A 27,502-nucleotide genomic window follows, 5' to 3' on the forward strand; every position below is an offset into this window, starting at 1 on the left:
TAAGACTAAACTTGTTTCCTTTAATAATTACAAGAAATCTGCTCAACCACTAATAGCCATGGCTAATGATGCATTACTTGAAAATATTTCGTTCAAACTCTTCGGCTTAACGTTCACGAGGATATGAGTTGGAACAGATGCATTGAAGGCATTGCCAAGGCTGCTGCAAAGGTGGCCTCTCTATACCATGCTAGAAAGTTACTTACGCGTGAGAGTATCCTGTACTCTTACAAAGTTACCATTCACCCTATGCATGGAGTATTGTTGCCACATTTGGGTTGGTGCATCTGCTACTAGTCGCTCACTCTTGGACAGGGTTCAAAAGAGTCATCAACCTAATTAGTCCCGCACTATCAACTAGGATTCAAACCTCTGTCACAAGAACAAAATGTTGCATCCGTCTGCCTGCTTTACAAGTACTTTTATGGTAGGTGCTTCGATGATCTACCAAGCCCTAGTCCCCCCCCCCTCCTCGACATAAATACCCCCAACAAACTTGACAAGCAGCAAAATCCCACCCCTACACAGTAGAGATCCCTAGATGTAAGAAAGCCTTCTACTCTAATAGTTTCTCCCTAGGACTGCTAGACTTTGGAATTCCCTCCCAGCTTCCTGGTCCTCAATATGACCTTAAACTATATCCGATGATGAGGCCTCAGCTTGCGGGCTTTGGGGAGTGTGGAGCCACCCTTTGATTGTCATTGCTCCCAGGTCCACTCTGACCTGGAGTGGTAGTACCTGTTAGCGTCCCAACTATGGGTTAAATAGAAACCGACTTAAAAAAATATATATATTCTATTAAAAAAAATTTTTCTTCAAAATCACTGGATTTTGGGTTGATATGCTGGAAGACAAAACCAACCAACCAACCCAGCTTCCTGCTTCCCTGAGTGTACTGACATGCAGAAGTTCAAATGTAATGTAAACGGACATATTGCTGCTCAACTCCCTACATAGTACCCCTGCAAATTATGTTCTAAATAGTAACCCCCCTACATCAAAGTGGCACTGTGCCTTGTTTAGAATGAAAATGCAATAAAAAAATTTTTTAAAAACTATATAAAAAAAACAACAAAAAAAACCTGACCAATATATCCGGTGAACCAAGTGCAAGAGAAATACAAACCGTCGCACTCAGAGAAATGGTTAGAGTGAATGAAATAGTTGGTGAATGTTTGGCATCCGGTAGAATGCCCCATCCTCAGCAAAAACAAAATAACATTAATACCAGAAAGAACAGTTAAAAGTAAATTATACACAATCCACTATGACTATGCATTTTATATTTGTCTTTGTTATTTATACGGTTTTTATCTTTATTATTTTAGGGATTGGGAAAAACCCTCCAAACCATCTCTTTATTGGGTTACATGAAGCATTATCGAAATATTGCTTCCCCTCATCTTGTCATTGTTCCGAAATCTACATTGGCGAATTGGGAAAATGAGTTTAAACGATGGGTGCCCTCTATTAAAGCTGTCTGTTTAATTGGTGATCGGGATGAAAGAGTAAGTTGCAAAAAATTTTTCACTTTTTTTTTTTTTTTTTTTTTCCCCCCCCATTTTTAACTTTTCTTTTTGTCATTTTTTCCCCTTTTCTTCACTTTCTCTTCCCTATTTTCTCCCTATTTTCCTCCACTTTTTCCTTTCCCTTTTTCCTTTCCCTTTTTCCTTTCCCTTTTTTCCTTTCCCTTTTTCCTTTCCCTTTTTTCCTTTCCCTTTCTTTTTTCCTTTCCCTTTTTTCCTTTCCCTTTCTTTTTTCCTTTCCCTTTTTTCCTTTCCCTTTCTTTTTTCCTTTCCCTTTTTTCCTTTCCCTTTCTTTTTTCCTTTCCCTTTTTTCCTTTCCCTTTTTTCCTTTCCCTTTTTTCCTTTCCCTTTTTTCCTTTCCCTTTTTTCCTTTCCCTTTTTTCCTTTCCCTTTTTTCCTTTCCCTTTTTTCCTTTCCCTTTTTTCCTTTCCCTTTTTTCCTTTCCCTTTTTTCCTTTCCCTTTTTTCCTTTCCCTTTTTTCCTTTCCCTTTTTTCCTTTCCCTTTTTTCCTTTCCCTTTTTTCCTTTCCCTTTTTTCCTTTCCCTTTCTTTTTTCCTTTCCCTTTCTTTTTTCCTTTCCCTTTCTTTTTTCCTTTCCCTTTCTTTTTTCCTTTCCCTTTCTTTTTTCCTTTCCCTTTCTTTCCTTTCCCTTTTTTTCCCTTCCCTTTTTTTCCCTTTCCCTTTCTTTTTCCCTTCCCTTTTTTTCCCTTTCCCTTTCTTTTTCCCTTTCCCTTTCTTTTTCCCTTTCCCTTTCTTTTTCCCTTTCCCTTTCTTTTTCCCTTTCCCTTTCTTTTTCCCTTTCCCTTTCTTTTTCCCTTTCCCTTTTTTTCCTTTCCCTTTTTTTCCTTTCCCTTTTTTTCCTTTCCCTTTTTTTCCTTTCCCTTTTTTTCCTTTCCCTTTTTTTCCTTTCCCTTTTTTTCCTTTCCCTTTTTTTCCTTTCCCTTTTTTTCTTTTCCCTTTTTTTCTTTTCCCTTTTTTTCTTTTCCCTTTTTTTCTTTTCCCTTTTTTTCCTTTCCCTTTTTTTCCTTTCCCTTTTTTTCCTTTCCCTTTTTTTCCTTTCCCTTTTTTTCCTTTCCCTTTTTTTCCTTTCCCTTTTTTTCCTTTCCCTTTTTTTCCTTTCCCTTTTTTTCCTTTCCCTTTTTTTCCTTTCCCTTTTTTTCCTTTCCCTTTTTTTCCTTTCCCTTTTTTTCCTTTCCCTTTTTTTCCTTTCCCTTTTTTTCCTTTCCCTTTTTTTCCTTTCCCTTTTTTTCCTTTCCCTTTTTTTCCTTTCCCTTTTTTTCCTTTCCCTTTTTTTCCTTTCCCTTTTTTTCCTTTCCCTTTTTTTCCTTTCCCTTTTTTTCCTTTCCCTTTTTTTCCTTTCCCTTTTTTTCCTTTCCCTTTTTTTTCCTTTCCCTTTTTTTTCCTTTCCCTTTTTTTTCCTTTCCCTTTTTTTTCCTTTCCCTTTTTTTTCCTTTCCCTTTTTTTTCCTTTCCCTTTTTTTTCCTTTCCCTTTTTTCCCTTTCCCTTTCTTTCTCTGCCTTTTTTAAAAAATTTTCTTCCACTTTTAAAACAATTTTCCTTGCTCTTTTCAGGCTATATTTATTCGTGATGTGCTGATGCCTGGTGACTGGGATGCATGCATTACATCTTATGAAATGGTTATTCGTGAAAAGGCAGTTTTTAAGAAATTTAATTGGAGATATTTAGTCATTGATGAAGCTCACAGGATCAAAAATGAGAAATCCAAGGTTTGCATTTGAATATTTTTTGTTGTTCACACTTCAAAGCAAAATGATTTTCGTTGTTTTTGTTGAAATAATTGTTGTAAATTGAACTTTCAAACGCTTTTATTATTCTCCGTCTTTAGTTATCCGAGATTGTTCGCGAGTTCAAATCAACAAATCGACTTCTCTTAACTGGAACGCCATTACAAAATAATTTGCACGAATTGTGGGCTTTACTCAACTTTTTACTACCTGACGTTTTTAACTCATCTGAGGTAAGTACTTGCGGATTTTTTTTTTTTTTTTTGTAAATAAAAATTTTTTAAATCTTTTTTTTTTTTTTTTTTTTTTTTGTATAAATTATATTTTAGCTTTTTATATTTTTTAATTTTTTTAAACTAGATGTTTTTTCCTGTAAATAGTTTGTCTATCTGTTAAACAGTTTCTTAGTTTTCTTTTTTGGTCCCCTGACAAAAGGACGGTAGACCTGTAAATTCACCCTTGTCCGTTTGTTCAATTTAATCATGATTTGAGTAAAAAAGTAACAGAACGGATTTAACTTCACTGTTAAATTTTAATCTTCTGAAATTGAAAATTTCTATAATTTTTATATTTTTTCTTTTCAGGATTTTGATGCCTGGTTTAATGCTAATAATTGCTTTGGAGATACACAACTCGTTGATCGGTTACATGCGGTAAGTGGAAAGTTCTCCCCCCCCCCTCCTCCCCCTCAGTCCGTCCCTCCCCTTCCCAAGTCGGTCTCTTCCCTTCTTCTCCCCTCCACAAGTCCGTCTCTTCCCTATTTATTGTTTCTGCAATGAAACTATACTACCGTATGTTTTGTTTTTCTCTAATTATAGTTACATCTTATGAGAATAAAAAAAAAAAAAATAAACAGAAGTCATCAAATAATTCTTTATAATGAATAGTTTGTGAATTCTGTAATGAGTTTCAGCTTTAATATAAGCCTCACACTAACATATATATATATATATATATTTTTTTTTTTTAAAAATAATAATAATAAATAAAATGTTATGTACGTACAGTTTGTAGGAAAAAAATTCAATAAAAAAGATTTGTTGAAAATAATCCATTTAAAAATAACATGTGTATAAGTATTTTTTCAATAGTTCCTATAGTTCAATTACAGTTTTTTTTTGTTTTTTTTACCTAAGCTATGTTTTTGTCTTAATTTTTTGTAAATTTTTTAGGTACTCAGACCTTTCCTTCTTCGACGTATCAAATCAGACGTTGAGAAAAAACTTCTGCCGAAAAAAGAAACCAAAATCTTCATTGGCTTAAGTAAAATGCAGAGAGAATGGTGAGTCATCGTTTCGTTTAGATTTCTATTTTTAATGAATATTGTTCTTCTATATGAAGGGGATGCATGCAAAATTTTTTTTTTTTTTTTTGTCCCCCTTTTAATTCTTTCTTTTACAGTTTAAAGGTCTCAAAATCACTTGAATTTTGAAGATTCGTGACATACAACAGTTATTGATATATTCAAGCAGTATTAAATTGAAATATTCGGATTACTGTCTGCATATTTTCACAGTGTTTTGGCCGATGTGACCTCCCAACTTCTTCAATTGTATCTTGCCGAACTCAGGAAGTTTTCTGTTGTATTAATGAATTTGCACAGAATTTTGAACGCAACCCTTTGTTTTAATACACGGGGTTAGCATACTCTGATTTTGTCAGCCATAAGGTAGGAATTTTAGATAATTTGAATGTTGCCCGCACTGAAGATTGAACCTCCAAGACATGGCTGATAGAAGAAGCAGATTCTACTCCCGTGGATTAAATAAAGGCTTCTGTGTAGATTTCTGGATTTGACAAGATAGACCATAAGCACGTCAGAGTTTACAATGACCGAAACGTGAAAATGACACTTGAGGTGAGAACAGTAGGCCGAATGATCTAAATACGAATTACCAATCCTCATAAAAAAAAAAATAATAATAAAATTCAGAAATGCAGAATTCAAATGAATTGCCCAGTATAGATAATATGACCCACTCTCGCCATCAGGCAAATGATGAATTTGCAAATGCATGAAAAATGTTTTTTTTATATTAGCTGCCTTTACTGTCTGTATAAAAACCCGTAAGCTGTCTATATAAAAACCTATAAGCTGTCTATATAAAAACCCGTAAGCTGTCTATATAAAAACCTATAAGCTGTCTACATAAAAACCTGTAAGCTGTCAGTATAAAAATACATAAACTTTAACTCTTTGGGAACTTTCTACCCCTTTTATCTAGTGTTACCTGATGAAATTGTCTGAGGACATCAGTTTCTTGACCTAAAATGCACGAAACATTGATGCTATTGCTTTTTTCCTTTCTCTTTGCAAATCTCAATCACGAGGTTACTTTTGGCAAATATATTTTTAGATTCGTATAAAAAGTATTTACAAAAAATATATATATTTCCTTAATATTATTTTTATTTTTATTTTTTTTCCCAATTAAAACGAGTTCTCCATAAAGAGGTACATGGATTGGAAGGATTCAGTTTTCCGAGATTTATTCTACTTTTTAAAAAGATTTTCTAGTGTTATGTTGTTATTGTGTTACAAAATTCAAATTTTAAAAAAGGTCACTTGTAAAATTAAATTTGCAAAAAAAAAAAAACAAAAAAAACTCTCACCTGAAAGTTGTGACTTTGACTAAATTTGTTTTGCTTTTATTTCAATAATAAAGAAATAAATTTATTTTATATTTTTTTTTACAAAGATTAAAAAATAACAAAAAGTGAGACATTGGGTTAAAAAAGTCTCAGTCTAAGAATTTGCCAAAAATAATTGCGACTAAGTCGTTTTTTATTGTTAATTTTAATAACTTTTTCTTTTTTTTTTGTGCTGTCGAACTTAGTAGATTGCTTGTGTAAGAGGGAATATTTAAAAATCCGAGGTTTTTTTTGTTTTTTTGTTTTTTTAAATAAATATCTTATGAGGTATGGACTTGAAAAGATATTTGCTAAAAATCACCTCTTGAAACTTTGAATAAATTTATTCTATTGTTTGTTACAAGATAGTTTTACGATATTTTACGCTGATGGATCCCCCAATTGCCTGTGTGGAAGTTGCTTTAATCAGCAGCAGCGGCAATTAGTCATACATTGATCGTGCATAATTTTTAGTTGTACATATTTTGTAAAACCCTATCAGATAAATGTCAATGATAAATATGTCTATTATGTTATATCTCCCCTTTTTGGAAATAGGGTACAATTATGAATATCTTCAGTATCAAATATTCCTTATACACTGTGAAATTTGGTTTTTATACATAAAAATAAAGAGGGATATAACATAAGAAATATTTATCGTTAGCATTTCAGCCCGGCGTTGCCCGCGTGTTTGGAGGTGTATGTTGAGCAAAAAAAAAAGCGGTCAATTTTTTTTAACTTTGACGCCTTAACATTTATTGTTTTGGGCTCAAATCAAGTTATTAAGTTAGATCCATGTCCAAGGAACCTATATCTAAAATTTCAAGTGTTTCGACCCAAAATTGTCGGGGTTTGGTAGAGTTCTCAAAGGTCAAATCATTGAACTTTGACCTCTTAACAGCCAAATTTCTGGCCAAAAACGGATTACAAAGATTTTCCCAAGTTTCAGTATCCTGTATATCAAATTTTGAGTCTGTAGACTGAAAATTGACGGAGTTATTGCATAGGGAAATATACACAGAAACACACTTTAATATATGTATCTGATATAAGTAAGAATAATTTAAAGAAATTTAAAATAATGGAAGTTTGAAATCCAGTCTCTCCTTGCTGTTATTTCAGATCATTTAAAATCATAATAGCAAGTGTTAATCTCCCCTATATCAAGGCCGGACGTTTTGGGGGGAAATACCAGATATATTATAAATTTTGCCTCAACTAAGATGACTTCTAAAAGAAATTTGGTTACATTTCAAGATATGTAGTTGTTGTAGGGTAAGGAAACTTCGCTGTGCAGACCAAGCTTTACTCAACTTAAACGCAAGGTACAGCCTGCAATACAAAAGAACACAACGCTCCTGAGACATATTGTAAAGACAGTGATATATGAACAATATAAATATACAACAATAAATAGTGAGGTAAAGTAAGTAATGAAAGCGAGACACCCATATGTCTGCACCGATGCTGAGCTTGTTTCCCGCCAGTCTCCAAAACATAAACAAATATGAAAACGCTCGCGAAGTATGAAAATGTCACAGTAACAACAAAGTTAACCTACAAAACCAATATAACATGTAGTTTAAATGATGGAATCTTGCATGGAAAGTTTTGAGATTGTCGCTTGAGAGAAAATGTATTAAAACTTTTATGTCCAAGGAACTCGTTGAGGTAAATCTGCTAGAATGATTGTGGGGAAAAATGCAAGGTAAAATCTATGTTGGATTGGAAAATTGTGGGTATGAATTTTTCGTATATAAAAGAAAAATAAACGTAATGGAAAAGAAAGGGCGTTTGTCAAAAATAATTAAACGACCTAACAAACACGGATCCAGTAGACAATGTTGCTGAAAAAAAATTATTCAGATTGGGCTACGCTGTTTAGTGCAGAGGACTTTCAAAATGGGAAGTCACTTGTCTCAGTAAATATTTTGATTTTGTATTTTTATTTATTTAAAAAAAAGATTTTATGGATTTTTTTTTTATGGATCTATCTTTTTTATGGATTATTTATGGATTTATCTTTTTTTTTTTTTTATGGATTTGCTTTTAGGTACACAAAGATTCTGATGAAGGACATCGATGTCGTTAACGGAGCAGGCAAATCTGATAAAATGCGATTGCTCAACATTCTTATGCAGTTAAGGAAATGCTGTAACCATCCTTATTTATTTGACGGAGCCGAACCAGGTAACTTAACCAAACTAAAATTATGTGTGTGCGTGTGTATTTATATATTTATGTGTTGGTAGTCCATCATGTTTGAAGAAGACTCTTCGTTTTGGCAACTCATTCGCGTTTTCGAAGCACAGGATCTGGCACAGTATGGGCACCGAAAGTCTATAGTTCGTATCATTGTTATTGATGCTCTATGGCACCGATCTTTGGCAGAAATAGACTCCTGGCGCTGAGCATCCTTAAAATTGATGGTAGCTTTGTGGCACGTCAGTTTGATTGATCACTTATACGTCCTTCGATTCCTTTGATCTATATTCACACGACTGAAGATTGGTCTTGGCTGTGTCCTTGTACTTTTTTTTCTTTTTTTTTTGACCGACTATGATGTCGCTTCTCCGTACAACAAACGCCTTGCCATGATATTTCAATGTTCTCTCATGTGTATGACATGATCTGCTCACTTCAGTCGAGCTCTAGGCAATATTGCTTATACAAAAACGGAGTAAACTTTTGTATAAGCAATATCACCTGCAGAGATCTTTAGTAACTTGTAACTGGCTGATTGAAACATGCTCATTAATGTGTAGTGACTTATTAATGCTTATGTAAAACAAATAAAAAGTAACATATTAGTAAAGTCACATGGGAACTTTATTGCATTATCAACTTGATAAAAAATTTTGATCCTCTTAATCGGGTTGAGCTGTTTTTTTTTATTTATTGTAATAGGTTTGGCTCATAATTGAAAATTTATTTTTCAGTTTAATTTTTTTTACTAATATATATAAAGAATTTTTAATATTTACTTTGACTGTGCTCAATGTATTTAAAATTATATATATGTATATGTATGTATATATAGGTTTTGATTCATTTGTCATTTCCTTCCAGGTCCTCCGTATACTACAGACAAACATTTGGTTGATAATTGTGGTAAAATGGTGATTCTTGATAAATTGCTATCTAAATTGCAAGCAAGTGGTAAGTATTTGATTTATTTTTTGCATTGCGAAATCTTTCAATAATTTTTGATTCGCTTTTTTTCTGTTTTAAAGTTTCTGGAATTTTTTAATTTTTTATTTATTTAATCTTTGCCGGCTTACAACCAAAGTGCTTCAACCCACAATACCAAAATTCCCACCTTAAAACGAAACTCTGGCACTAACCCTAATACGGGTTGAACTGGCTTCCTCCAAAGGAGGAAGTTTCATGGGAGTATGAAATTCATAAGCGGTCCCCAGTCGCATGTATATCCCCGTTAGGGGAGATGACGACGTTAGATTTTGCTCCTCTTGCAAGGAGGTGTCAACTTCCTCCTACATACAGCACCTGCTATCCTCAAATTGATCACCCTTCTGGTACTGACTAAGCTCGACGTTGCTTAACTGCAGTGATCTAACGAGAACCAGTATGTCAATGTGATTATGCCGTTTATAAAATATTCCCACGTTGGGGAAATCATAACATCCAAAATAAGTTTAAGTAAAGGAAGATAAAAAAAAATCCGATAACATCAAAAATGATCTTGATAAAATAAAAATACCAAAACCACACACATCTATGCATTTTAACAATATTTTTTTTTTTTTTAATTTATGAAAATTATTTGAGACAAGGTGTGAAGCCACTTGATGTAAGGCGCCAACAAGAAGAAAAAAAAAAGCTGATTATTGCAAAGACAGGAAATGGCTATTGACCTTAGTTTTGAAAAAAACAAAGTTGTAGGTAGAAGGAAAGCAGTGAGGAGGAAGTGATTTTTACAACTTTGCAATCCTTGGAAAGAACCTACTGGAATAAGAAACTGTATTACAATGAGACATTAAAACAGCTGGAAGTTCTCAGAAGAGCAAACCTAGACATCGTGGCGGCTACCCTTGCTATTATGCAACTATGCTGGACCGGGCACATTGCTAGAATGGAAGACAACCGAATTCCAAAGATGATCTTCTACGGGAGAACTGGAAAATGGAACCCGCAAGGTAGGAGGTCAGAAGCTTCGCTACAAAGATGTAACAAAGCGGCACCTGAAGGCGATGAATATCAATGTCGAGAGTTGGGAGGACAAGCCAAAGAAAGGAGTAGCTGGCGGAACATTCTCCACAAAGGGAAGGAAGAAATAGAGAAAAGGATTGGAGAAGCCTTAGAGCTGAGAAACTATCGACGACACAACCCCGGCACCCACATATGCAGTGCCTGTGACTGGATGTTTCACACAGAAAGAAGATTATGCCAACACCGAGGGATGAAACCTCGAGGACCCCAACTAGTCATCGTCAAGACTGACAGACTGCTGCTGCTGTATCATCATCATCATCAATAATGATAAAAAAAACAGGGAATTGATGAAGACCACTAGACCAATGAGTCAAACGAGCTGGAACAAAGGAGGCAGAGAATAGATCAGACAGTTCTGAAGAACATGTGCCACAATAGTATTTATATAAAAAAAAAGACTGAGACTAGCAACATCATTTTTGTGAGAGAGGTTGCAGCGAAGAAGAAATGGGGGTGGGGCCAATCAAATTAGATACGTTTCTGCACCTGGTGAATCCGTCCAATTTAAGAGTTCTTGAAAAGTGCGGTCATGCGTATCTAATTTAATTGTCACCATCTTTTCGACTTCACTGCAACCTCCTTCTCTCGTAGATGTGATTTTGCTAATCTCAGGTCATTTTCTATAAATACTATTATGGTATGTTTTCTTCAGAATTCTCTGATCTGTTCCCTACTTTAGAATGTGTTCGTTTTAGAATTTTCTGGTTTATTCCTTGCTTCCTTTGTATCAGCTCACTTGTTGATCTAGTAGTCTCCATCAATTTGCTGTTTTAATACCTCCTTGTAATACAGCTTCCTATTCCAGAAGCCCGCTCACTATTTTCCTTATACCTATAGCCTCAAAACTAAAGTGGAGATGGGTGTTATTGATCAGTAGAGAGCGGGTTCAATATTTCATAGAGGCTATTACGTCAAAGGTCGCCATTAGTAGGTGAGACATCGCAATAAACAATCAAGAATAAAGACCCCCACTCTTTATCTGTGCCTAAATCAAAACGTGGATTCCATGAACAAAGCTTCTTTCTTAGAACTGCACGCCTGTGGAACTCTGTTCCGTCTGCCTGCTTCCCACGTCACTACAACTTGGATGTCTTCAAGTCCAATGTTAACAAATTCCTAATGAACCGCCCCCTTAAGTAAACACTTCATCAAATCTCCACACTAACGTACTGTACTTGCAATAACCCTTATCCCTGAGTGGCTTCCGGGCCTTGATAAGTGGTGACCACCGTGTTTGGACGGTATGGTTAAGTGACAGTTTTAGTCATTTAGCTTTAAAGCTTCATCACTCATTTTTCGATCAAATTTCAAACAATTATTACAGTTTATAGATCACCTTCTCAGCTATATTGTGAAAAAAAAAAAAATTGTTTTTCAATTTTTGTTCAGTAAAACAAAAGTTATGATGAATTTAGTGGTGTTCAAAATCGTAAAAATATGTAAGGAGGTGAGCGACGCTTTTTATCACTGGTTTCCATAGCACGTCACTTCAGCAACTACTGTTGCTACTAATTCACTGCTGTTGCAGAAAGAGAAGTAGCAAGTGAAACAGCATGAAAGCATGAAAGGGAGATAATTGGGGGGGATTTTATTGAAAGCAGACGAGTGCCATACATTATTATTACATGTGTTTATGGGGGAAAAAAAATAAGACTGAAATTAAACAAAGAACAAGTGAATTTATTCGAAGCCTGGAAAAATGGATTACAATAGAAAAATGCCAACATGAAAAGTAACATTGGTTAAGTTTAAACATGGAAAAGTAAAAGACTAGTTGTTAACTGGAAAAGAAAAGAACAAAATATTCTAATAAAAAAAATATAAATTTATAACTTAAAATATTGCAGCATTAAGAATTGTTTTTTTTTTAATTCAATTGATAACATATAATAAATGTTTAATGCTGCAATATTTAAAGTTATAAATTTATATTTTTTATTAGAATATCTTGTCCTTTTCTTTTCCAGTTTTAACAACTAGTGCTTTACTTTTCCATGTTTAAGCTTAACCATATTACTTTTCATGCTTTCATTTTTCTATTGTAATTTACATATATACAAGGAATATTTATTTTCATAGAGAAGTTATGAACAATACAAAGTGGGCTGTGTATCCACAGGTATACGACGAGTGAGCACAAAGTTAAGTGTTTGTTGTGCATATTGCTCATTGTGCATACATACGTCTCGTGTTTCTATGTGATCACAAGAGTTCATTAACGTTTACGTCGAATATTCATTGTGTATGCGAGAGTTCGTTGAGGTATACACGTGTATGCTTTTCTTTTTCTTGAAAAGGAAAACGCCCTGTCGAGATGTGTGGAAAAGGCGTTTTCACATCCATGATTCAAAAGCGAGAATGTAACCTATCGGACAAAGGGAGATAAGCGGTATATACTTAATACGTTCGTGTGCATGCGTTCGACCTATGTAATAGTAAGTCATTTTGAAAAGCATCTGCCCATACTAAGGCCAATAAAAGCATTTTCTGCCTTTGAGATAATCAGCTTTTCTTACATCAAGTGGCTTCCTGCCTTATCTGGAACGATTTCTATATAATAAAAAACTTTTTTTTTTCTTTTTTTTTTTTTAAAGGCTCCCGTGTCCTTATCTTTAGTCAAATGACACGTATGTTGGACATTCTTGAAGATTATTGCGTCTGGCGTCAGTACAATTACTGTCGTCTAGATGGACAAACACCGCATGAAGACAGACAGGTAAGTTCAATTGAGGAGACATTAATTTCTTTTTATTTTTTATTCATTTTTAAAATTTTTGTTGGCAATGATTGACAACATTTTATTTAATTTTAGAATTGCGATATCATTTTCCATTTCAATATTAGAAATTCAGGACAGCCAAAAAAATTTTTTTTATTTTTCCTCGCTTAAAAATAACTTGATCTTAAAGATGAACTAGCCTAAATAGGGAGTCAATATTTTTTTTTTTTTTTACATTGATAAAATTCTGGTCAAGATAAATCAATCAAATTGGGAATGTAAAAATTTGTGGAATTTACTGGGGAATTTTCATGAAACCATTAGAGATATATCAGCATTTGAATACTTCATAGAAGTTTTAACAAACTGTACCTCTGATTTAATTTTTTTTTTTTAATGCCGTCTTAACATTTTACAAGCATGAATAAGTTCTCTATATAATAGGCATTTTTTTTTTTTTTTTTTTGTTAATGAAATTTAAGAAAAAAAATTTTCCTCTGCTAATGTGTTTTTTGTTTTTTTCTTTTTTCCTCTACAGATTTCTATTAATGATTTCAATGCACCGAATAGTTCGAAATTTATTTTCATGTTGAGTACCCGAGCTGGAGGCTTAGGAATCAACTTGGCCACTGCTGACATTGTTATTCTTTTTGATTCTGATTGGAATCCACAGGTGGATTTGCAGGCACAGGTAAAGCAGTTTTCTATATTATATATATATATATAGGTTATGAGAGTTTTTTGAAGCATGAAAACGACGTTACTTTTTGTATTTAATATGTTATTTGGATATTTCAAGCACTCTTCCACTCTTGGTCACAAAATAGTATCGAAATGAAAGACATTGAAAATAAATAAATATATATATATATAGATACAACAAAAGATTTTCTGACATTATATTAGCATGTATATTTCTTCAAAATGTTCTATTTTCTGAAGAGTATATGTATGAAAAAATTTGATATTGACATCATAATAATAAGTGATTATTTCTGTGTAACAAAATAAATCTGTAAAAACAGGAGAAGAGTTCCCCCCCCCCCCGAAAGGGGGTATTCTAGCAGTATCCACATAAAAAATAATTGTCTCAGTATGAAGGGCTTCCTCTACATTGACCAAGGACAAATTACAGAACAGATACTACCTGGCCTGAAGGCCAGGCGTTCGCGTTCAAATAGTTTTGCTTTATTTATACGAAAAAGACGGACACTGGAGATGATGGCACAGTGGGAATTTTGTTTAACTCTATCAAAAAAATGTAAAGAAAGGATGGCCATTTTGCAAATGCGAGATATTACGATCTGGGAAGTATGCGAAAACTTCTCGCAGAATCTAACCGACGCGAGAAGCCCGATGCAAAAAGCCTTCACTAGATTCCTGAGATTGCATTAGGTATTCACTCTTGACTTTTAAATACTGGGTTCAATTCTAGCCTTTTCCTTTTAATAAATATCATTTTTTTAATCCTATTTATGTCTTTAATTGCTGGGGTCTATCCTCTTCCATACATAACAGTGCTATGCTGAAAGTTAGGAAGTACAATAAGATTATTTAAGTTGCAAGAAAAAGTGAAATTTGGCTGAGAGGGAAGCGAGTAGTAGAAAGTTTTTAATGTTACACACTTCTTGTTGTCCATGCTTCTGGGCAACCCCGGGTAGCCATGCTAGTTAATGATAGTTTTTTTTCTTTTTTCTCTCTTTTTTCCTCTCTCTTTTTTCCTTTTCTTTTTCTTTTCTTTCCTTTTTGTTTTTTCTTTTCTTTTCTTTTTGTTTTTTCTTTTCTTTCCTTTTTGTTTTTTCTTTTCTTTCCTTTTTGTTTTTTCTTTTCTTTCCTTTTTGTTTTTTCTTTTCTTTCCTTTTTGTTTTCTTTTTTTTCTTTCTTTTTTCTTTTCTTTCTTTTTTTTTTCTTGTCTTTTTTCTTTTTTTTTTTTCTTTTTTTTTTTCTTGTCTTTTTCTTTTCTTTCTTTTCTTTGTTTTCGTTTTTCTCTTTTTTCTTTCTCTTTTTCTCTTTCTTTTCTTTTTCTCTTTCTTTTCTCTTTCTCTTCTTTTTCTCTTTTCTCTTTCTTTTTCTCTTTCTTTCTTTTCTCTTTCTCTTTTCTTCTCATCCTTTTCTTTTTCTCTTTTTCTTTTTTTTCTTTTTCTCTTTCTTTTCTTTTTTCTTTTCTTTTTTTCTTTTTTCTTCTCTTTCTTTTCTTTTTTTCTTTCTTTTCTTTTTTTCTTCTCTTTCTTTTCTTTTTTCTTGTTCTCTTTCTTTTCCTTTTTTCTTGTTCTCTTTCTTTTCCTTTTTTCTTGTTCTCTTTCTTTTCTTTTTTTCTTGTTCTCTTTCTTTTCTTTTTGTTCTTTCTTTTCTTTTTTTCTTATTCTCTTTTTCTTTTTTCCCCTTTTTTCTCTTTCTTTTTTCTCTTTTTTCTTTCTTTTTTCTCTCTTTTCTCTTTTCTTTCTTTTCTCTCTCTTTTTTCTCTTTTCTTTCTTTTTTCTCTTTTCTCTTTTCTTTCTTTTTTCTCTTTTCTCTTTTCTTTCTTTTTTCTCTTTTCTTTCTTTTTTCTCTTTTTTTCTTTTTCTTTTTTCTTTCTTTTTTCTCTTTTTTTCTTTTTCTTTTTTCTTTCTTTTTTCTCTTTTTTCCTTTTCTTTTTTTCTCTTTTTTCCTTTTCTTTTTTTCTCTTTTTTCCTTTAATTTCTTTGTACAGAGTTACACTAATGTTTCTTTTGCTCTTTCTAGGATCGTGCCCATCGTATTGGGCAGACGAAGCAAGTGCGTGTTTTCAGGCTGATCACGGAAAACACTGTTGAGGAACGTATCGTTGAACGTGCCGAGATGAAACTGAGATTAGACAACATTGTCATTCAGCAAGGTAAGTGGAAGTTTAACCTTAATAATAGCTGATAATAATAAAAAAAACTAAAGAATAATCAGCAAAGTGAGCTGGACGTAATCTTACGATAAAACGTTCCCTTCAATGGTCACGTATGCCAATTTAATTTTAAATGAACAAAGAAGCAGAAGCTTAATCATAATAATAGCTGATAATAATAAAAAAAGAAAAGAATAATCAGCAAGGTAAGGCAAATGTAATCTTACGATAAAATATTTCCTTCAATGGTCACTATACCAATTTAATTTTAAATGAACAAAGAAGCAGAAGCTTAATCCTTATAATAACTAATGATAATAAGGAAAGAATAATCAGGAAGGTAAGGCAAACGTGATCTTGGATAAAACGTTCCCTTCAATAGTCACGTCTGCCAATTTAATTTTAAATGAACAAAGAAGTGAAGGCTTAATCATAATAATAACTGATAATAATAAAAAGGAGAGAATAATCAGACAGACTCGTCGGAACCTGACCAGACTGGTATCGTTTTCAAGCTCAATCCTTCAGACAACAAATATCAAAAAATTGGCGAAAGGCATTTCATTACTTCACCCTTAACTAAGTAGTTATGTACATGTAGGGGTCGTTTTTTTGCCAACATTTTAGCATGTCATCGTCATCTTTTCGATTGACTATGCTTAATTTCAACGTTCCAAACTTCCGGTCGGGCGGTGGAGACATCGGCTAAGCCATCACATTTTTTTTTTTTTTTTTTTTTTTTAACCTTTTTTTCTCGTTTGCATTACCGGTTCGAGTCTGCCTGCCTGCCTACTACTACTTTCTTTTAATTTTTTTTTTTTAAAAACACCTTTGCCTACTGTTGTTTTGATCCCCCACCACCACCATTTTTTAATTTTTCTACAAATCTGAATTATATATCAAGTTTTAAGTGTGTAGACCAAAAATTGACAGCTTATTAGAAACCGTTTCACACAGACATACACACATGCGCTCACAGACACACAGGCAAGGTCGCTCGTATATGAAATTTTTATTTCTCGTACAACATTTAAAAGAAAACCTTTTTGTTTGTAGGTCGTTTGGTTGATCAACACACCAACAAATTAGGTAAAGAAGAAGTCTTACAAATGATCCGACATGGAGCGAACCACGTGTTTGCATCTAAAGACAGCGAAATCACGGATGATGACATTGATGCGATTCTCGCAAAAGGAGAGAAAAAGGTGATAAGCAAACGATTTTTTTTTATGATAAAAATAAATTAAAAAAATTTTTTTTTTTTCTTTTTTGCCTTCTTTGCATTTTCCTTTTTTTCTTTTTTCCTTTTTTCTTTCTTTTTTCCTTTTTCTTTTTTCCTTTTCTCTTTCTTTTTTCCTTTTCTCTTTCTTTATTTTCCTTTTTTTTATTTTTCTTTTTTCCTTTTTTCTTTTCCTTTTTTCTTTTCCTTTTTTCTTTTCCTTTTTTCCTTTTTTTCTTTTTTCCTTTTTTCTTTTTTCCTTTTTTCTTTTTTCCTTTTTTCTTTTTTTCTTTTTTCCTTTTTTTTCCTTTTTTTTCCTTTTTTCTTTCCTTTTTTTTTTTCCTTTTTTCTTTTTTCCTTTTTTCTTTTTTCTTTTTCCTTTTTTCTTTTTTCCTTTTCCTTTTTTCTTTTTTCCTTTTCCTTTTTTCTTTTTTCCTTTTCCTTTTTTCTTTTTCCTTTTTCCTTTTTTCTTTTTTCCTTTTTCTTTCCTTTTTCTTTCCTTTTTTCTTTTTTTCTTTTTTCTTTTTTTCTTTTTTCCTTTTTTCTTTTTTCTTTTTCCTTTTTTCTTTTTCCTTTTTTCTTTTTCCTTTTTCCTTTTTTCTTTTTTCCTTTTTCTTTCCTTTTTTCTTTTTTTCTTTTTTCCTTTTTTCTTTTTTCCTTTTTTCTTTTTTCCTTTCTTTTTTCCTTTTTTCCTTTTTTCCTTTCTTTTTTCCTTTTTTCTTTTTTCTTTTTTCCTTTTCTCTTTTTTCCTTTTCTCTTTTTTCCTTTTCTCTTTTTTCCTTTTCTCTTTTTTCCTTTTCTCTTTTTTCCTTTTTTCTTTATTTTCCTTTTTTCTTTATTTTCCTTTTATTTTTTATTTTTATTTCCCTTTTATTTTTCATTTTCCTTTTTTCTTATTTTTTTTTTAGTTTTTGTTTCCTTTTTATTTTTACCCCTTTTTTTTTTGTCACCTTACAAAGGATGGATTAGACCTAGTAATTCACGCCAATTTGTCTGTTTTTCGCATTTTTCCCAATAACCACGCCTTGGATTTAAAAAAAAAAAAAAATTTGCACAAATATTAGTCATGGTGAAAGTAAATTTTTTTACTTGTGGTAGAGGACGCCACATACTCGGCTTGTTATTTCTTTTTTATCCTTTTTATTTCCTTTTTTTTTTGTTTTCTTTTTTTCTTTTTTATTTCCTTTTTTTATTTCTTTTTTCTTCCTTTTTATTTCCTTTTTTCTTTTTTATTTCCTTTTTTCTTTTTTATTTCCTTTTTTCCTTATTTCCTTTTTTCTTTTTATTTCCTTTTTTCTTTTTTATTTCCTTTTTTCTTTTTTATTTCCTTTTTTCTTTTTTATTTCCTTTTTTCTTTTTTATTTCCTTTTTTCTTTTTTATTTCCTTTTTTCCTTTTTATTTTTTTTATTTTTTATTTCCTTTTTTCTTTTTTATTTCCTTTTTTATTTCCTTTTCTCTTTTTTATTTCTTTATTTCCTTTTTTCTTTTCCCTCACCCCCACCTCATTTCTTACCATTTATTTTCTATTTTTTCCCTTAACTTGCCACCATTAGCAACCATTTTCTTTACTACAGATTTGCTATAACCACATACAAATAAAATTAAATTTTTTTTAGATTAATCTAACCGATTAAAAACTCACTTGATGCGATTTCAAAAAATGCATTTCAAATAACAACACTGTTATGTACTCAAGAGTCATGTCCAAATTATAGTAAAAATTACAAAAATTTCAGAATAATTGAGTAAAAAAATAATTACTATATAAAAATAAAATTTCTTGATTTATTAGATACTAGCGAGGGGTACCCGGCGTTGCCCGGGTGTTTGTAGGTGTGTGTGAAAAAAAAAAAAACAGGTGCCCGTGAAAAAAAAAACAAAGCCTTGACGACGCGCAGTTGGAAAATAGTAAAGTGTGAAAAAAAAAAAACAAGTGCGCGTTTTTGATTGACGTGACACCGATAGGTATTCAGCAGTTACCATTTTGTGCGGGACAGTTTTTAATGAGGTCAATAAATCGGTTTGTTTGTTTTTAAAAACCTGCTCCCCGGTCTGATATGACGAAGTCGACAAACGTTCACTGGCTCTGGGCCTGTTATTAGAGTCGAGTTTCGCTTTTTGTTTATACCGAAAACCGAATGTAACGCGTGCCGATGCGTGAAATGTGGAATAATTAACGTTTGAAAGTCAATAAAATTAAATAGACAGGCAAGCTCCGTGGTTAAGTGTGAGATATTACAATTTCTAGATGATATAAAAAGTTTTAAGAAGTTGTGAACCGAGCGAGCGCTTCTCTGATAGAAGCCTTTTGTGGACATCGAGGAAAAGCGTACATACATACATACATTTTTGCTTTTATATATATAGATGTTTATCAAGGAACCTTTACAATTCAGGAAAGGTAACTGCAACAAAACTAAGTTATCTCTCTTGTTTTAAATTAAAATCTGCCATTTAATTTTCACATATGTAATAGTGTTTGTACATAAAGTACAATTTTTTTAAAATCCCATTATACTGAACTAGTAAGCATTAAACTAATAAAATCTTCCATATCATAAGGTGTAGAATTATTGCATTAAATTCTTTTTTTTTTTTTTTTTTTTTTTTTTTTTTTAGACAATGGAAATAAAGAATAAACTTGAAAATCTCGGTGAAGGTAGCCTGAAGACCTTCTCCCTTGACACTCACGAAAGTGTCTATAAATTTGAAGGTGAGGATTACCGTGAAAAACAGAAAATCGGTCCTTTAGGCTCATGGATTGAGCCCCCGAAACGTGAGAGGAAAGCAAATTATGCAGTAGACGCTTACTTCAGAGAGGCCCTCAGAGTCAGCGAACCAAAAGCCCCCAAGGTAAGTAGCAAAAAACGTGACATGTTTTTTTTATATATATATATATATATATATATATATATATATGTGTGCGTGTATATGTGTATATATATATATATATATATATATATATATATATATCCCATTTAAAAAATAAATTTATTTTTTATTTTTATGCCCCCTATCCCCTATTTTTTTTTTTTTTATGTGAAAATAATTTGACCTTTTTAAACTAATGTCTACTTGAAATTTATTAACCGATGTTAGATAATATATTGGTACATAAAAATTTTTAATATTTTCGAAGATGTCCTAAAGAATAGTGCTCAGTATCATATATAGATCATTTAATAAACTAAAAAAAAAAATTTTGAAAAACTTGGGTTATTGGGTTAAAAGAAAATTGGACTTAGAAGTTGAACAAATTGAGGAAACAAATAACTTTTCAATTTGAATATTTTTGGTTTAGCTCAAAGTGAGTCATGAGAAATGGATATTTTTAGAACACGTCTTGCTGTCCTTGAGTAAGAGATAGGGAGTGAGGAAGGTGCTCTTTAAACCTGCTTAAGATGCTGTTTAATTTGTTGTTATTTGTTTATCTTTTACGTTAAATTTTGTTTTAGTTATTTATTTTGATTTTAAAACTTTAGAAAGCTGCCTCAGATTTGTGCTCACGAAAATGACCATCATTTGTTAGACATAATTTTTCGCTTCTAAATATTCCATAATGACATAGTTTAGGAAATGTTTTTATTTGGCCCAATCACCAAGCGCAAAATCAATCACTTAATTCTTAAATCAATCAGTGAATATGCCCTTAAGAATCATCAGAAGAAATAGCTATAATCAATCCGTCAAAAAGAACTGAAATGTGATTTGACATGATTAAAATCCGAAAATTGGAAGAGAAGCTGCAAACACCTGTTCATTTTTCCATTCGTTTCCGTTTGACGGATTGATTTTTGCTATTTCTTCTGATGAGTTAAGGGCACAATAGATTCACTGATGGATATAATAATTACGTGATTGATTTTGCGCTACGAAACTATGATACTGTCAAGAATTGTATAAGTCAACTGAACTAAACGAATAAATTATAAGATGGTCAACATGAATTTTGGAATATAACTTTTTGTCGTTTATTCTCTATATTGCTCTCTCTCTCTCTCTATATATATATATATATATATATATATATATATATATATATATATAATCTCACCTGTTCATGGCCCTGTCGGTGGGGCATTAGAATACGCCGACTGCCCCCCTGCAGAGGGTAAAAGTCCCTCAATGGGGGTCCTGGATATGACCTTAAACTATATCCAGTGGTGAGGCCCCAGCTTGTGGCCTTTGGGGAGTGTGGAGCCACCCTTTAATTACCATTGCTCCCAGGTCCACTCTGACCCGGAGTGGTAGTACCTGTTAGGGTCCCAACTATGGGTTAAATAGAAACCGACGTGAAAACAAAAAACAGAAAGCAATTATTTCTATTAAAATTAATTTCTATTAAAAAAAATTTTCTTCAAAATCTTTGGATTCGGCATTAAATAACCCGAAAAGGGTTGATATGCCGTAAAACAAAACCAACCAACCAACCACCTGTTCATAATGTTTAGCAGTCCTTTACCCTGTTATACAGCGCTTTCGCTTCATGTCTTCTCTCCATATTGTGACCACCATCCCCCATATATCGAATAAATTATAAGATGGTCAACATGAATTTTCGAATATGACTCTTTTTCTCATATTGCACATTACTTATAGCTTCGAATTTCTCTCAAGTCTTGTTAGCTTAAATTACATTAGTGCAAACTCCCCAGATCTATCACTCCCCTATATACTGAATACCTTAATATCACCCCCACCCCCTCCCCGGTCCTGGATATGACCTTAAACTATATCCAGTGGTGAGTGAGGCCCCAGCTTGCGGGCTTTAGGGAGTGTGGAGCCACCCTTTAATTACTACTGCTCCCAGGTCCACTCTGATCTGGAGTGGTAGTACCTGTTGGGGTCCCAACTATGGGTTAAATAGAAACCGACTTGAAAACAACAAATATATTCTATTAAAAAAATTTTTCTTCAAAATCTTTGGATTCGGCATTAAATAATCTGAAAAAGGGTTGATATGCCGTAAAACAAAAACAACCCCCCCCCTCCCCAATTATCCCGTTACGGAGATGTTGCATTAAAATGTTTGCAGTGAACTTCAAAATAAATCACAGAAAAATATTTTTATTATACAAATATGTGGTTTATATACGAAAATTAATTTGAATAAAATTTCAGGCGTATGCCTCCATGGCTTGCGTGTATATGGTGTGATCTAAAAGTCCAATTTTCTCTTAAGTCTTGTTAGCTTCGATTCAATTACATTAGTTTAACTACCGCAGATAATGAATTGGACTTAATTTCCCTCGTATTTAAAGTTGAGTTAATACTTGTCCATTTATGCTCCACGTAAGTCTATTTTTTTTCATTTCTGTATTTTATATATATATATATATATATATATATATATATATAGTAGAAATGGTAATTAATAAAAACCGAATAAAGTGCTCAATACTGTTGTAGAGCAAATATGCGTTTTATTTTTTATTACCGTATCTTTCTGTTAAGTTACATTATTGTTCCAGCTACCCAGCCGTTTTTTTTGGCCGTCTGTAGCTTCCTCAGACTTTTGCAGAAACCTGTAAAAGTCTGAGGAAGCTACAGACAGCTAAAAAAAAAAAAAACGTCCGGGTAGCTGAAACAATAATGTAACTTAACAGAAAGATACGGTAATAAAAAATAAAACGTATATATATATATATTCTTAAGTAATATCCTCTTTCTCCTTCTGTCAACTCTGTGGATCAACCACTTTGGATATTTGTGTCGATCGGATTGTGCTTTTTGTCTTAATTTTCCCGTTTAATGCAGGCGCCAAGACCTCCAAAACAACCGAATGTGCAAGACTTCCAGTTCTTCCCCCCTCGACTGTTTGAACTTCTTGATAAGGAAATTTATTTTTACCGCAAAAGCATTGGTTATAAGGTAAGCCTTTGTTTGCTACTTTCTTTTCAGCGTCGGACCAAAATGTCGAGAGTAACCACAAAAATGATTTGTGCATAATTTTCACGTTTTTCTCAGACATCCCCTTCTCATATTTCTGGCTTATTGAATTGGTAGTGCGGAGTAACAGGTGACACAAAGTCGATAGCAAACGGAGTCAGATAAAAAAAAAAATTGCATCATTACACTTAATTATTTATTTGCATAAAATAATTTTTTTTTTTTCTTTTTTTTTTTTTTTAATTACATTTTTATCCTAAACAAGGCACAGTGCCACTTTGATGTAGTGGGCTACTATCTGGAACATAAGTTGCAGGAATACTATGTAGGGGGTTGAGCAGCAAGATGTCTGTTTACATTACACTTCTTCATGTCAATACAGTTAGGGAAGCAGGAACCCGGAAGGGAAGTCCAAAGTCTAGCAGTTCTGGAGAAGAAACTATTAGAGTAGAAGGCTTTCTTACATCTAGGGATCTCTACTGTGAAGGGGTGAAATTTTGCTGCTTGTTGAGTTTGTCGGGAGTATTTACGTCCAAGAGGTACAAGGGCTTGTATGTCGGAGCATCTACCAATAAAATACTTGACAGCAAATAAGTGTCAGATTAAAAAGAAATTTGCATTATACTTATTTATTTGCATAAAATGTTATTGTTTCATTGTTTTGAATTTTATTTTATTTTTATTTGTTTATATTTTTGGTACTTGTACAGTTTAGTCAAGACATTAAAAAATGAAAATATCGAAAAAAAAAAGTTTAAATTGTACGTATCTGTAATGGAATGAAGTTCTCCGAAAAAAAATTTCACTTAATTTCATTAAGTATTTTTTTTTTATTATTTTACAGCGAAAAAACAATTTGATACTGAGCAAAAGGTTTGATTTTTAGGAAGAAAAGCTAGAATTAAAGATGGGGGAGGGAGTGTCGGCGATTTACATGGAGTTATCTCCCCGTGACGATTCTAAAATTCAAACAAAAATTTAAAACAAATCCAAGATGTCTGCCTCCAACACGCTCTCATAAAAACGTGTTTTTCCGCTGTAAAAAAAAAAAAAAAAAAAAAAAAAAACTACTTGATCAAATTAAGTGGAAATTTTTTTTCGGAGATATTCATGTCAAAACAGATGCATACAATATAACTTTTTTTTTTCGATATTTTCATTTTTTTTATGCCTTGATTAAACTACACAAGTACCAAATTTTTAGAAATTCAGTTGTTTGCTTTGAACTTCATGTCACCAATTCTCCATCATAACCATTGAATTCCTTTTTTTAAGCATAGGCTGTGATCATCTCTTGGCTGGGCCAGACTACAATCAGAGACAATTTAAATTCTCAGTGCTTTTTTTAATTTTAATTTTTTTTTTACATGGAAATCACCACTTATCAAGGGCCGAAAGCCACTCAGGGATAAGGGTTATTGCGTGTACAGTAATCAATGGGATAATATCATCGTAATCGTTAGTAATGGAGATTTGATAAAGTGTCTTAAGGGGGGGGGTCATCAGGAATTTTTGTTGGACTAGAAGACATCCAAGTTGTAGTCAGGTGGGAAACAGGCAAATGGAAGAGAGTTCCACAGGCGTGCAGTTCTAAGAAAGAAGCTTTGTTCATGAGATCTACGTTTTGATTTAGGCACAGATAAAGAGTGGGGAAAATTATTGACAGTGGTTTCAGCTAGACGGGTGTTTTTCGTGAAAGATTGGTAAGGGGGGGGCCTGAGATTGGAGCTCAGACAAGCACTTGCCATGGAAATAACGATAAAAAAAAGACTTCTTTGGCTGCACGTTCATCACCTGCAACGTCTACTCAGCCTATGCAGTAAATGCACACATGTGCATGCTTATATTGACACCCATGAAAACAAAAGTGACTGCTAAGGTGATCGGTTAACTTAAATGATTACATGAAGATTTTTTTTTTTTTTTTTTTTTTAGTTGTCAGCTAGTGGTGGGATGATTTTTGTCAGCTAGTAGTGGTGGGATAATTTTTGGTCCCTTCACAAAGGATTAATTAGACCTCATAATTCACTCCCATTCGTTCGTTCACACTTTTCTCATTAACCATGCGTTGGATTTTAAAAAATTTTTTCCACAAACATTAGTCATAGTGAAAGTAAATTTTTGCCACAACAAACTTTCCGCGATAACTCTGGTTGCCTCCCTAGAGGGCAATATACAAGTAAAATTGTCCAAATATTGTTCATCCGTCCGTTTGTTTGCACTTTTCTCAATAACCACGCCTTGGATTTTTTTTTTTTTTTTTAAATTTTGCACAAAAATTAGTCATGGTGAAAGTAAATTTTTCACTCATGGAGCGCAGGGGGAGCTTGCATTCTCAGCTTGTTTTTTTTTTTTTTATTTTTTTTTATGCAATTCTGAAAAATAAAATAAAAATCTTAGTTTCCACACAATAAAGGTATGTGGATAAGTAGTGAATTAAATTCTGTTTACCCAATTTTCTGTTTCGACATTTCTATCCATAAATTTAATTCCATTTTTTTTATTTTTAATCTCAATTTTTACTTTTTTTATTGCTGAAAATCCATTTTATTATTCAAAAAAAAATGTTTTTTTGAGATTATAACATTTCCTTTTATTAAATTAAAAGGAAAAAAAAATGTAATTTCTGATTCAAATTACAAAATATATTGCGCGTCCGTCACTAAAAATCAATTCCTCTCCTTTTCACAAAATTTTTTCTTTCCTCTGTCTATTGTCTTCGTTTATAATCCTATCTCTGATGTGAAGACTTTTTCTTGCGTTTTGCAATATGAAAAAAGGTAAATAAACCGTAATCTCATATAAATAAAACCTTTTTACATTTAAAAAAAATCTTATGTTTTTATGCCATACCTATTTAAAATATCTTTGTAGATAATTCCCCCCACTCTTTATCTGTGCCTAAACCTAAACGTAGATTCCATGAACAAAGCTTCTTTCTTAGAACTGCATGCCTGTGGAATTGTCTTCCGTTTTCCTGCTTTCCGGCTGACTACAATATGGTTGTGTTCAAGTCTAAAGTAAACAAGTTCTTGATGAGCCGTTCCATATAAGTTATCAAATTTACCAAATTTTCATTACTAATGATTACTATATTGTCCAATTTCTACTGTACACTCTTTAACCCTTATCCTTGAGTGGCCTCTGGGCCTTGATAATGTGGTGATGCCTATGTAAAAAAAAAAAAAAAAAAAGACTTAATGAACTTGTTACTTTATATATTTTATTTTTAAAAATATTTTTCAAAAGAATTAAAACATTTTTTAAATAAATAATAGTCGGATCATATAGGTTAGGCCTCTATACCACTATTTTTTTGTCAGTCTGAGAAATTGTCTTCAGATAGTCGCATAGCCTCCTTCCAGTTGGTTGGGTGGACAGTGTAGGATCAGGTGGTCTGTATTCTGGTGGATTTCCCTACACTTTGGGCTGATTGGAGAGTCTATTTGTCTCCAGCTGTGTTTGTTTACTGTAGTCCTGCAGTGTTTTGTTCTCATCCGGTTTGCGGCTATTCACTCCTTCCTACTATTTGTATCAGCAAAACCTGGGAGGCACAAAGTTGGGTCTTCAGTGATGTTCCCCTCTTTTGGGAGTATTGTTTCTCCATTCTTCCTTCCATGTCTCAACTGGGTTGAATTTTTTCTACTTTTGAGTCGTAGAAGGGCTTTCGGGACATGAGTCTGGAAGTATCTGAGACATCTTAAAATTTGTTAGATTGATAAATCCCTGGTTTTGAATCCATTTTTGAGTTGCTTCTTCCCTCCTCATGTGGGGTGGTGCAATTGAGCTTGCTACTAGTGGCCATTGTGTTGGGGTTGACTTCAGACATCCTGAGGTAATACACATGGTGTCTCAGAGTTTTTCAGACAGGCTGAGAGCTGATGCAGGGTGTTTCCATGGCAATCATTTGGAACAAATTTTATTGCTGTAACTGTAGTAATTATCAAATCATCTTCGTCTAAGTTTGGGTATAAGATGTCATGAACCAGCGTTCTCCAACCATCCCACATATGACCATATCACAATATGACCTGATATTTTTTGGTTTTGAGTTGATTTTGTTTTTGCTTTGTTTCCCAAAAGAGGGCAGCTCTTCTAATGAATAAACCTGCAGAGAATAAGGCCTGTTCATCTCGAATATCTCTGTACGAAAAAAATCCTATCAGTAATTATCAGATAATGCAAGGAACCCTCAATGTTTTTTTTTTTTTTTTTTTTTATTTTTGCGACTTTTCGAATACAAACATTTTGCAAATGTGTCGATCCTAGAATAAAAAAAAAAAAATTAATTAAAAATTTGTTTTTAATCTTTTCTTTGTTCTTCCTAACTTGTCCAGGTACCTAAAAACCCTGAGTATGGCGCCGATGCTGAACGTATCCGAAGAGAAGAACAAAAAAGAATTGACGAAGCTAGCAGTCTTACAGAGGAAGAATTGCTTGAGAAAGAAGAACTTCTCAAACAGGTAAAACTAATGTATATGATTTGAATTGGCCATAGAAGGTTGCTTTGCCAATGTTGTCCCACTTCATATCTAGTCATTTACTTACTTATCTCTCTTCCGTTTGAACTCTATATTTATAAAAGACCTCGTATGTCTTTATACACAAGAACATTTAATTTCGGAGATTGGATTGTATGCCTGCTCTTCAATACCAGATTCGTCTACACAAGTTTTTTCATCA

The 27,502-nt window shown here is 32.8% G+C and overlaps 1 protein-coding gene across 2 annotated transcripts in view; it reads left to right on the forward strand.

Moving 5' to 3' along the window:
- Nucleotides 1-27,502, forward strand: part of LOC145259092 (SWI/SNF-related matrix-associated actin-dependent regulator of chromatin subfamily A member 5-like) — a 69,353-nt gene that overhangs the window by 26,100 nt on the left and 15,751 nt on the right. The window contains exons 7-20 of one of the 2 annotated variants that reach the window (XM_080116739.1): nucleotides 1,329-1,508; nucleotides 3,097-3,252; nucleotides 3,372-3,503; nucleotides 3,855-3,923; nucleotides 4,443-4,552; nucleotides 7,958-8,094; nucleotides 8,974-9,063; nucleotides 12,732-12,853; nucleotides 13,395-13,547; nucleotides 15,578-15,710; nucleotides 16,767-16,915; nucleotides 19,550-19,783; nucleotides 22,688-22,801; nucleotides 27,157-27,282. In XM_080116739.1, the coding sequence (XP_079972865.1) occupies nucleotides 1,329-1,508; nucleotides 3,097-3,252; nucleotides 3,372-3,503; nucleotides 3,855-3,923; nucleotides 4,443-4,552; nucleotides 7,958-8,094; nucleotides 8,974-9,063; nucleotides 12,732-12,853; nucleotides 13,395-13,547; nucleotides 15,578-15,710; nucleotides 16,767-16,915; nucleotides 19,550-19,783; nucleotides 22,688-22,801; nucleotides 27,157-27,282 (1,905 nt within the window). Of the gene's footprint in view, nucleotides 1-1,328; nucleotides 1,509-3,096; nucleotides 3,253-3,371; nucleotides 3,504-3,854; nucleotides 3,924-4,442; nucleotides 4,553-7,957; nucleotides 8,095-8,973; nucleotides 9,064-12,731; nucleotides 12,854-13,394; nucleotides 13,548-15,577; nucleotides 15,711-16,766; nucleotides 16,916-19,549; nucleotides 19,784-22,683; nucleotides 22,802-27,156; nucleotides 27,283-27,502 lie in introns of both variants that reach the window. The other variant, XM_080116737.1, reaches the window with a different exon arrangement.

This window comes from Euprymna scolopes, chromosome 34 (assembly GCF_053919585.1).
Source record: "Euprymna scolopes isolate OS-2025 chromosome 34, ASM5391958v1, whole genome shotgun sequence".
NCBI classification, from domain to species: domain Eukaryota; kingdom Metazoa; phylum Mollusca; class Cephalopoda; order Sepiida; family Sepiolidae; genus Euprymna; species Euprymna scolopes.